Source organism: Marmota monax, unplaced genomic scaffold, assembly GCF_021218885.2.
Source record: "Marmota monax isolate L192 unplaced genomic scaffold, Marmota_monax_Labrador192_F-V1.1 WCK01_AAM20220418_F8-fsc00171, whole genome shotgun sequence".
Taxonomy (NCBI): Eukaryota; Metazoa; Chordata; class Mammalia; order Rodentia; family Sciuridae; genus Marmota; species Marmota monax.
The window spans coordinates 2,769,889-2,782,446 of NW_026694658.1; the positions used below are offsets into that span (position 1 = coordinate 2,769,889).

Here is a 12,558-nt window from a genome sequence, read left to right on the forward strand (position 1 = left end):
GCTATATCCTAATAGGAGTGTTAAATGTGCTTCCAGGGTCAGTAGCAGCCTCTTTTACTTCTGTCTTCTCCTAGTAGATTAGCATTCCCTAGTGTAAAGGTTACCTTGGTAACCTTGGTCCTTGAATGAGAAAACATACAGAATAGAGCCAATGTGAAAACAGCTGACCTAGGCAGAGTACACTAAAGCCACAAGTTCTTTAGAAACATTTTCTGTTATTGGAGATGAGAGTTTTATTAAATGTTCAAGCACTGTATAACACAAGTTTTCACTTTCCAGCCTCCAAATATTGATTTGTTCACAATTATTCTCTCCCATCTTTAGCATGCTTCCCTTCAGATAGAATATATTTCCCTATCTCAATGACTTTTGCATGGACAAGTAACTAATTTTTGTTTTGTTGGATACTGGAGGTTGAACCCCGGGGCACTTTTACCACTGAGCCACATCCTCAGCCCTTTTTATTTTGAGACAGGGTCTCACCAAGTTGCTGAGGCTAGCCTGGAACTTGTGATCCTCCTCCATCAGCCTCCCAAGTCACTGGGATTACCACCATGCCCAGCTATGTAACTAGTTTTGTCCAATGATAAGTGAGCAGATGTAATATACACCATATCCCAGCAAAAGCTTTAGCTATACTTATATGGTTAGGTTTGGTTCCTAATGTTTTGATTGTTACTTTTAAGATTAGTGTGTCCCAGATATTGGGACTCCTTTAATCTACATTACAGAATGAGAAGATACATGGTGCCAAACCATGGCCAAGTATCAGGCCTTCTGTAATCCAAACAGGAAGTAGGCAACACACAGATGCTTGGTGCTGAAAGCCACTGAGGTATTAAAATTGTTTGTTACTCAGTAAAATCTAACTAATACAGACAGCCACATGGTTTCCCCTTCAGAATAATACTCAGAATCCATACCAACAAGAACTTCTACTGCAGCTAAAGAATCATCTTCCCAATCCATATCTTCCTGTTTTTCTTCAGACATCTCCTTCAAGGAACATGAAATAGGATAGAACTGTTTCCATTCACCAATCAATTTTTTTGTAGCTGAATCAGACATCTTGAATGCCTGTCCTGTGAGAGTGCCATTTAGTCCAAATGGGCTTAAGATAACTAGAAACCCAGAGCAGACATCAAGTAAGTAACTAAAACTATTACACCAAATAAGATCATGTTGAATAGTGTGACAAGTAATTATGCAATTCTAAAAACTATTAAAAATATGTCTACCCCCAACTCAGAAATACAAAGAATTCCATCAGGAATTGAGGTATCTGTAATATTCTTCAATTTCTCTTGACTAAAAAAGCAATTTGAGGAAAACAATGTGAATATACAACTCTTAAGTACTTACAATGGACTGCAACATAAATTTAAACAAACATTAGATTTTAAGATCAAATTAACACATTTCTAGTCCTTAAAACAAACCAGCAATCTTTTAAAACATTTTTCCTACTGGAGTTTAATGTTTTTATGGTATAAATGATATTGAAAGTTCCTGTGTAACAATGTTAAACATGGCTTACTTATATGACCTGACACACAGGATAATCTTGAAAAATTAACAGGTAATGCTATTTAACAGAACACATTAAAACCTTAATATTTGTTTTCATGGATTTTAAAAAATAATTTTTACATTAATAAACATACTTTGTTGACTTAATACTCTGAGAGAAAAGAAAGAAAGCTACATCAAAATCATCACTAGGCTAAAGATCAGCGGCAAAATTCCACCAAGCCCAATATGCAAAATTAGCAACTTCAATAAGAATATTCTTGAAATAACAATAAAAGATTAAATTCCTAAGCCAATAAAATAATCTACCTTGAAACGGGCTATTAGATTGCTGAGCAAGGGTGATGTGCTCTTCACTGAGAAGATATACAGGTTGATGTTGGTTAATTTCCACACTGGTACAAACATTGCTTTCTCCATGCAAGAAAAAGGTGAAAGAGCAGGACAAATGTTCACTAATAAAGAAGAAAAAGTTGTATTTTAGTGATGATTAACAGCAAAAAAAAAAATAAATAAATACATAAAAAAATAACTAGCTTTTCTTTATTAAGAAGTTATAACACAAAAAACGCATACTTTCTTTAACCCAGGAATGCTTCATCTGAAGGAAAAAAGTCATAGACGCAAGCAAATATTTAGTTGTAAGAAAGGTGGTTCACAGCACTATTTACGATTTTTTTAAAAAGCTGCAAAATAGATGAACCAGTTAAACAAGTTAGGTACACCCACATGTATATATATTATTATATAACCACAAAAATGTTGGGAGAGAGGGTTTAATAGAAAGTAGACGACTATCAAAATAGCATGGTCTTAATTATTTAGAAGAAATAAGAATTTTCCTTTATTAAAGAAGTATAGCAAAAAAAATTAATGGCCACAATTTTTATTTTGTTCATTTTCGCCCTCTCTGTAAGAAATACAAATATATAAACAGGCCATGGTAGAGCTTGTCTGAAACCTCAGCATTTGGGAGGCTCAGGCAACAGATGACTTGGGCCCATGAGTTCAACATCAGCCTGGACAACACAGTAAGACCCCATCTAAAAATATACCTATTAATGCAAATATGTTTTCTTGTTTTATTATTTCTGAAATTGAGACATATCCAATTAATCATTTAATGAAATAATCTCTCAACCAATGAAATGATTTGAAAGCAATCCTAGAATCAAGGACAGATGTAAAATACTCTATGAGGTGTGTCTAGGTATACAGATTGGAAAATACAAATGCCTTAGGACAGAAGATGTATCCTTAAGACAGATTTAGACAGTGGCAGAGAAAGGAATGAGATTATACACTAAGAATTTACTTTTCTTATTTTTTCTCCACACATTTTAAGAAGTCCTTTAAAATATGATCATTAATCAAATCATAACCTGTTAAACATGAATAAACCCTCTTGAATTTTTTCCACACAAGGCAGAGCAAAATGAATTGTTATATTAAATTATAGGAAGTAATGCTAGAGCTAACAACAGTGGAAAATAGAAAGCATAAGTGAAAACATAATGCTGAGGCAGGACTACAAGTTTGAGGTCAGTCTTAGCAACATTCCATCTCAAAAAACAAAAAGGGATGGGGATGGAGCTTATGGAGCTCAGTGGTAGAGCATCCTAGGGTTTAGTTCCCAATGCCACCAAAGGGGGGCTGGGGGAATGAAGAGAGAGAGAGGAACAGAGAGGGAAAAGAAAAATGTAAAAAGGAATAATAGAACTAAATATTTCATTTTTAAAAATTTTTTTAGTTGCCAATGAACCTTTATTTATTTGTATGTGGTGCTAAGAATCTAACCCAGTGCCTCACTCATGCTAGTCAAGCGCTCTACCACCGAGCCACAACCCCAGCTCCCAAGTATCTCTTTTTATTTATATTAGGGAGTCAACAATAATGTCTAAAGTTGATAGAACAAGAAATTGAAATCAATCATTCAAGTTATGAAAGTAATTTAGAGAAGCTGGTTTGAAGGTATTATTTATCTCAACTGAATATTCATAGACACAAACTGAACTTATCTCTGGAATTATGGTAGTAACCACCAGAAGCACTAAACAAAAAGTTTAAAAACAAAGTAACCTAGTTATTTCTGGGAATGGGAATGGAGTATTAGAGCAGGATTTTTTTTTAATCACACCATTCAGTGCTACTTGAATTAAAATTACTTTTAAATGTTTTAAAATACTGAATTCTACACATTATTCAGTAGTTAATATATCTTTTGGCTCTAATAGTTTTTAGTATTAAACACTGCAGAACTAACTAAATTTTTACAGAAAAATTGCAAAGATACTACAGAGAGATCCATATCCCTTCACCCAGTTTTCATTAACCATGCTACATCTGTCAAACAATAAACTTACATTGATATGTTATTATCAGCTGAACTCCAGTCTTTTATTTAAATTTTCCACTTAGGCTTTTTTTCCATCTCAGGATCCAATCCTGAGATTTGACACTACATTGCAGATACCATATTGCATTTAATGAATAATTTTGTTTTTTGTTTCTTTGGTTTTGTTGTGGTTCCAGGGATTGAATCTGGGGCACTCTACCACTGACCTACATCTCCAGCCCTTTCATTTTTTGAGACAGGCTTCTCTAAATGCCCAGGCTGAGCCTGAACTTACAATTCTGCCTCATTTTCTCAGATAGCATGCTCCACTTCACCCAAGATACCAGTATTTCTTTATTTTTTCATTTTTTTTGTTTGTTTGTTTGTTTGTTTCCGGGGATTGAACTCAGGGGCACTCACTACTGAGCCACATCCCAGCCCTACTTTGTATTTTATTTAGAGACAGGGTCTCACTGAGTTGCTTAGTGCCTCGCTGTTGCTGAGGCTGGTTTGAACTCACGATCTTCTTGTCTCAATCTCCCAAGGTGCTAGGATTACAGGCGTGGGCCACCTCAACATTCCTAGGGGGAATAATTATTCTGATATACTACAGCACCTTATATCAACATACCTCCGATATCCATTACTTCTCTAACCTCATTTCTCACTAGACTTCCTCTGAAGCTACCATCTCTCTAACACTGGCCTCCCTGCTGTTCCTTAAATATAAGCAAGCCTCGCCAAGCATGGTGGCACACACCTATAAACTCAAGAGACTTGGAAGTATAAGGCAAGAGGATCACAAATGCAAGTCCCAGTAACTTAGTGAGGCCATAAACAATTTGGCCAGACCCAGGCTCAAAATAAAAAATTTAAAAAGAGGCTAGGGATGTAGCTCAGCAGTAAAGCACTGCTGGGTTCAATCCTTCATACCCCCCACAAAAAAAAAAAAAAAAAAAGACCAAGGAGGACCTTATTCCCTACTTTTCAGCCTTAGCTAAATTTACCTTCTTCAGGTATTTATTCAAAAGATTTTGTCTACACAAGCATTTCACTGATGACTTGTATGCTTCTTCGTGATTTTTTTGTTTTTGTTTTTTTTGGGGGGTACCAGAGATTAAACTGAACCGAGGGGTACTTAACCCCTGAACCACATCCACAGCCCTTTTTATATTTTGAGACTGGGCCTCAGTAAATTGCTGAGGCTGACCTCAAACTTGCAATCCTCCTGCCTCAGCCTCTGGAGTTCCTGGTATTAGAGGGTTGTGCCACCACACCCCAGCCACTCTTCTGCTCTTGAGTGTCCTCTTTTTGATACAATTCTGTAATTAAAACTGAGTTGGTTGTGGCTCAGTGGTAGCACATGTGAGGCCCTGGGTTCGATCCTCAGCACCACATATAAATAAATAAAATAAAGGTATTGTATCCAACTGCAACTAAAATATAAATATTCTTAGAAAAAAATTAGAGATATAAATACATAATAATTTCTAAATAATATTTTAATCTTAGCAAACTACTGATGTTTAATTTCTGAGAGCAACATGCCCATCAAGCTCTTTATATGTATGGACAAAAATAGAAACCAATTTTCAAAGCATTTTCTCTCCACTATTAAAAAAAAAAGGATGAGGGCTGGGGATGTGGCTCAAGCAGTATCGCGCCTGCCTGGCATGCTCGGGGCGCGGGTTCAATCCTCAATATCACACAAATATTAAAAAAAAAGATATTGTGTCCACCTAAAACTAAAAAATAAATATTAAAAAAAATTTTTTTAAAAAAGGGATGAGGCTACATAACAGAATGCTAAAAAGTTAAAGAATAAATAAAAAATAATCTTCAACTGGTTAGAGTAACTATGCATTTTTCTTTTCTTTTTTTTAATTTATTTTTTAGTTTTAGGTGGACACAATATCTTTATTTAATTTTATGTGGTGCTGAGGATCGAACCCAGTGCCCCATGCGTGTTAGGCAAGCACTCTACCACTGAGCCACAACCCCAGGCCCGTGCATTTTTTCAATATGAAAAGCAATTACAGATTTTAGACTTTACAACACTTAAATATGTCTTAGTAGAGGGGTCAAATCTTTTCAGAGTAGAAAGGAGAAAAACTAACAATGGGTATGCCAAAGAAGACATTTATTAAGGAAAAGACTCAAGCAAGAATAAACTATTATACAGAGAAATTATAATTTGATTACTATTAGGGATCAAGTAAACATACTATAGAAACAATTATGAAAACTGTGTGCTTACTTAGTAACTGGAGATCAAATTTCAAAATGTGGGCTGTAAATACTCGTAAGAATATTTGCAAATATAAGCAATAACCTCAATAGTTCCTTAGCATTAAAAGACAAAAGGGGCTAGAAGACTTAATTTTGTATCTTCACATCTACTGCTCCTTTAATCAGTGTAGTTCTTAAAAATACTGTTTTCAGGCACAGTAGCATACACCTATAGTAAAACTACTCTGGAGGATTACAAATTCAATGCAGCTCAGTAGTTGGGTGTTTGCTTAGCGTGTGGGAGGTTTCTGAGTTCAATCCCACTGTGCACTTTCCCCCCAAAAAAAGTGCTTTCATTTCACAGAAGAAATTTTTATTTATTTATTTTTGGTTCTGGGGTTTGAAAAGTCACTTTATCACTGAGTACATCCCTAGCCCTTTTAATTTTTTATTTTCAAACATGGTCTCCCTAAGTTGTTTAGGGTCTTGCCAAATTTCCGAGGCTGGCCTCAAACTTTCAATCCCACTCCGTCAGACTACCCAGTTGCTGGGACGTAGAAGAAATTTTAAATAAGAAAATGGATAGGAATCAAAATGGATATTTCTTATGACAATAAAACTAAATATGTGCCAGGCATGTGGCGCACACCTACAATACCAGCAGCTTGGGAGGCTGAGGCAGAAGAATGGTGAGTTCAAAGCCAGCCTCAGCAATAGGGAGGTGCTAAGAAACTCAGTGAGACCCTGTCCCAAAATAAAATACTAAACAGGGCTGCGGATGTGGCTCAGCAGGTGATTGCTCCTGAGTTCAATCCCCAGTACCAAAAAAAAAAAAAAAAAAGTAAATATGCTAAAAATTAGTTTCCTAAGTAGAGCACTGCAATATGAAAAATGTTTTAAAGAAATACATTCAACTAATCGTAAATGTTATTTAGGATACAAAATTATGAAGATCATCTTTTAACTTTCCCAACAGTCTTTCTAGATGCCCAATGAGCACTTGATTCACTTTTTAAACTAGAAAAAAAATTTGGCTGTCTGATATAAATTTGACTCCCAGGGGTCTTTCTAAAGAGACTGCACCTCAGCCTTCTGAGATGCTGGGTTACAGGTGTTCGCCAGAGCAACAGGCCATTTTGTATTCCTTTTTTTTTTAGTTGTAGTTGAACACAACACCTTTATTTCACTTGTTTATTTTTTTGTATATGGTGCTGAGGATCAAACCCAGGGTCTCCCACGTTCGAGGCGAGCGCTCTACAGCTGAGCCACAACCCCAGCCCCCCATTTTGTATTCTTAAACACAAAATGTTACCACTGCTCTCCACTCCCATTCTATCTATAACAGCTCTCAATTCCTACAGTCTGATCAAAGAAAAATATCACCACCTATGATACTAGCAAATGATCCAATATAGCCTTATCTTCTTGTAATTAAATGGTTCAAAGTAACCCATGTTTATACATGATATTGGAGAAAAAAATATTCTATAAATGGGATAATAATTTCTAACATTCTTATATTAAGGCAATATTCTAGTCAGAATGTTATCAAAGAATTTTAGGTTGATACTGACATAATAAATTCAGAATGGCTTTTCTTTCAGGGAGAAATAATATCATTTATAACATCATTCTATGAACCATGGCCCTTAGTACTTAAACAAGTAGTGGGACATGGTGATGCACACCTGTAATCCCAGAAGCATGAGAGGCTCAGGCAGGAAGATGATAAGTTCAAGGCCAGCCTCAGCAATTTAGTGAAATCATGTCTTAAAATAAAAACTAAAAAGAACTGGGGATGTAGTACAAAGGTAGAGGATCCTTGGGTCCCCAATACAAAAAAAAAGAAAACTCAAATACATGATAAATATACCACTATGAATACAGTTTTTACATATCATACACTAATTAAAATAATAAAATTAGAGGAATTAGTTAAGTAAAACAAGCAAGTGCATCAATGGGAAAGGGAAAGTACAGGGAATGAGAATGGTCAGATTATGTTATGTGCATGTAAAAATACTGATTTCCACTGTTTTTAAAAAATATTTTTTAGTTTTAGGTGGACACATATCTTTATTTTACATTTATGTAGTGCTGAGGATCAAACCCTGTGCCTTGTGAATGCTAAGTGAGCGCCCTAGAACTGAGCCACAATCCCAGCCCCCTAATTTCCACTATTATGTATAATTATAATGCATCAATTTGAAAAAAACAACAAAAAATACATGTAACTACAATAACAAACTAAGGTACTGATAAGGTAAAAGATTGTAGAAAATACTACTCTTTTCCAGGAGCTAACACTATAATATATGAAACAAAAATGCACAAATGAGACAGAATTTTATAAATGAGATCTGAACACATAATTATATACTGATATTGACTTATACCAGATCAATATATATTATTCTATGTTCTTATCCTTACATAACTCATTCATTCTATCTAGCATCTACCTTTCCTTCTTTCTAAATCTCTCAATATACTGCTATGTACAATATACTAATTTGGTCCTGTTTTCAAAACGTCAAGTATTTTAAAAATAAAAAAAAATTTTTCATTAAATAAGAAAATGTTGACTTAAAACCCTAGTTATCCAACTAAAAAATAGGGAAAAGACTTAGACATTTCTCCAAAAATGATGTTCAAATGGCCAGTAAAAAAATCATTCTTAGCAACACATTAAGAAAATAAAAATCAAAAATACATTAAGATACAACTTCACTCCTATAAAGATGGCTATTACTTTTTTAAAAAACAGAAAAATAACAAGTGGTGAGAATGTATAGAAATTGAAATTCTTTACAACACTGATGGGAATGTAAAATAGTGAAGCCACCATGGAAAATAGTATGGCAATTTCTCAAATAATTAAACTTAGGATTACTGTATCTAGAATTTTCCACTTTTGAGAGTGTACCCAAAGAAATGAAAACTACAACTTGAAGAGATACCTGTACACCAATGTTTATAGCAGCATTATTCACAATAGCCAAATGCTGAAACCAACTCAAATGTCCAATGACAAATGGATAGATTAGCAAAATGTGGTAAATAACATAGAATGGATTATTATTTAGCCTTTAAAAAAATACAGTCAAATGTTACAACATGGAAGAATCTTGAAAATATTATGCAAACTGAAATGACATAAAAGAGCAAATACTACATGGTTCCATTTATATTAGGTATCTGGAATATTCAGATTCACAGAGAATTTATTATTTTATAGGCGTATTTTCAGTTTGGGAAGATGAAAAAGTTCTGGAAATAGACAGTAGTGGAATGGTTGCACAATAACATTAATCTACTTAATGCTAGGAAGCTACACACTAAAAAATTATGAAAATTGAAAATTTTACATTACTTCTTTTTTGGGGGACTGGGGACTGAACCAAAGGTGCTTTACCACTAAGCTACATTCCAAGTCGTTTTTCAATTTTTTGAGACAGAGTCTCACTAAATTGCTGAGGCTGGCCTCAAACTTGTGATCCTTCTGCCACCAGTCACCTCCTGGTGACTCTAGAGGCACCAGCATTATAGGTATGAGCCACCACACCTAGCTATTACATATATTTTATCACAAAAAAAAACCCTAGTCATCTTAATTTCCAGAATATTACATGAGTTCATTTCCAAATGTTATCTTAAACATTAGAATCTTTTAAAATTCCAAAATATAAGCCTATCATAGTGACACACACTTGTAATCCCAGTTACCCAGGAGGATAAGGAAGGAAGGTCTCTCTGGGCAACTCAGCAAGACTCTCTCAAATTTTTAATTAAAAGGCTGGGGATGTATGTCAGAGGTAAAACACTTGACTAGTATAGTATCAGAGGTCTAGGTCAATCCCCAATACGGTGGGGAGGGGAGAATCCAAATCCTAGGTCACAGACCCAAGTTAAGACACCACCAGTAGCAGTACTTTTCTGAAACTCTCCAGGTGGTTTTCATATCCAGACAAGTTTAGAAATCACTGTATTAGTCTATATGTCTGCAGCCTTCAGAATAATATTTTATTCATTTATAGGTATATCAGACATTCTTAAATATTTATATATAAATATTTTGTTCATGGAGTTAATATAGATATATAATTAAAGATTTATATTAAAATCCTGAAGATAACACCTCGTCTGTCAATCTTATACATATTTCCACTCATTTAGTGAACACATTACTTAAAATTATACTGTAAAGAACCCTTGGAGCTGGGCGCAGTGGCGCACACCTGTAATCCCAGTGGCTTAGGAGGCTGAGGCAGGAGGATGGCGGGTTCAAAGTCAACCTCAGCAACAGCAAGGCGCTAAGCAACTCAGTGAGACCCTGTCTCTAAATAAAATATAAAATAGAGCTGGCAATGTGGCTCAGTGGCTGAAGGAAACAAAAAAATCTGGTCAAAAACTTTATCCTCTACAACTGCTCTTTTTTTGTAGCTGTTTTAAATTATTTTTACTATTTCTTACGATTTTAAAGATGTAAGTATTTGAGATATAATAGGCTACAGAGTATACAATCGATTGCATATTTTTCATGCCCTATAATCCGGCTACAATACTTAACAGCTGTACGACTTTGGAAAAATTACTTAACTTCTCTATGCTTCAGGCTTATTACTCATAAAAATGGAGTAATGACAGACTGTAAGAATTTCATTAAAACAAATAAACCCTAATTGTGAATAATATCTGGCCAGTTCTGGTTAGGTAAGTTCCTTACTCTCTTCTTCCCTGCAGAAAAAAAATTCTATTATTCACTTCTCAAAGGAACAGCTGAAAAAGATTTGTATGTATCAACATAGCTAAAAACTACAGTAAGAAAAGCTCAAGGGGAGGGAAAAAAAAATGAGAATTTTTTTCTTAGCACTTAATTTTTCTCATAAACATTCTTGAAAAGCATTAACACGTTAAAATCTGATCGTGCTAATCCAAATGATTTAACAGAGAAATGCACAAGTATTATGGTTGTACTTCAGAAATGTGATACATGATAATCTGTTGACAGCCATTAAGGACAAACTAATACAGACAAACAACACAGGGGAGGGGCAGACAAAAGATGTGTCAAGCCTAAAGGAATTACACCTAACTCAGTAAATGGTGGGTACCCTGACATAGGTATGGCATTCTCCTGCCTTTAAAAACTCTTACACTATCACAATTTAGTAGACAATTCCAGGAAGGTTTACAGATCATCAGGTATTAGATATCTTTGGCCAATAAACATTACCAAGTTCAGTTAAGCTTGAAGCCCTAGAATCATGTTGTTAATAGCCAATATATCCATTTAACTACTGATGACTTAAAATGTGGCCAGTCCAAACTGAGATCCACTCAAGATAAAACACATGCTAGGAATACAAAGACTCATTACAAAAAAACCCAACTATTTCATTAGTATCTTCTGTAGATTTAATTACATGCTGAAATATTATTTTAGATATACTATATTAAAAAATTGTTAAAATTAATTTCACCTGAATTTTGATTGTTTATTTTTGTTTTACTTTTAACCATCTAGCAGAAATTTTAAAATTACATATGTGGCTTACTTTGTATTTTTATTGAACAGTGCTACTCTGAAAGACAACAAAGGAAATAAGTCCTTAAAAAATATAATCGCAGTAGCTCTCAGCTTCTCTATAAGTTCAGGTTTTCAGAGAAAACCAATCAAAGGACACAGTAAAGCTACTAATAGCTACTATTTTTGTAGCACAAATTTACATCTCATGGCACTTTTTTCCCCCCCTGGCAGTACTGGGGACTGAAGCCAGGGGTGCTCTATCACTGACAGCCTAAGCCCTTTATATTTTTTTATCTTGAGACAGGGTCTTGCTAAGTTGGTGAGGATCTCAGTAAGCTGCTGAGCTGGCTTTGAATTTATAATCCTCTTGCCTCAGCCTCCCAATTTGGGATTAAAGGAGTGTGCCACTGTGCCAGGGTTTTATTTTTAATTAATTTTGGAGATCAGGAGATAATGTAAAAGCCTAGTGAGGCAGAAGATAAATACACCTTTATGGGTGAAACTTAAAGCATATTCTTTCATCTACTGTCTTTAAAACAAAAAACAAAAACACTTGGTTGCTCCTGCTCAGAACGACCTGTTCTCAGTCTTGAATGTACTCTTGCTTCCTATTTAATAAAATCTGCTTGCTGTCACAAAAAATAAATAAGTAAAACCGTGACCAACTTCTTTAATGAAGCACCAAATATGTTAATTATAAATTTAAGTGCTCTATGGATAAGAGACCATCTAAAAGAACTTCCTCCAATGACAGAAATGTCATACAATACTCAATACAAAAGCCACTAGTCATATAACAAGCACTTGAAAGGCAGTTGGCAAAACTGAAGTTTTTTTGTTTTTCGTTTTTCCCCCTCAGGCACTGGGGGAAAAAGGGTCTTGTGCATGTTAAGCAAGCACCATACCACTGAGCTATATCCCTAGCCCTAATTTC

At 34.8% G+C, this 12,558-nt stretch overlaps 1 protein-coding gene across 3 annotated transcripts in view; it reads right to left on the reverse strand.

Annotated features, from left to right (window-relative positions):
* The window catches only part of Med13 (mediator complex subunit 13), a 90,325-nt gene that overhangs the window by 61,804 nt on the left and 15,963 nt on the right, over nt 1–12,558 (reverse strand). For all 3 annotated transcript variants that reach the window (XR_006846902.2, XM_046423249.2, XM_046423248.2), the window contains exons 4-5: nt 1,840–1,985; nt 924–1,121 (exon numbers count right to left, since the gene is read on the reverse strand). Coding sequence is in view for 2 of the 3 variants with exons in the window: in XM_046423249.2 (XP_046279205.1) it covers nt 924–1,121; nt 1,840–1,985 (344 nt within the window). In the remaining variant the exon portion in view is untranslated. The remainder of the gene's footprint in view (nt 1–923; nt 1,122–1,839; nt 1,986–12,558) is intronic.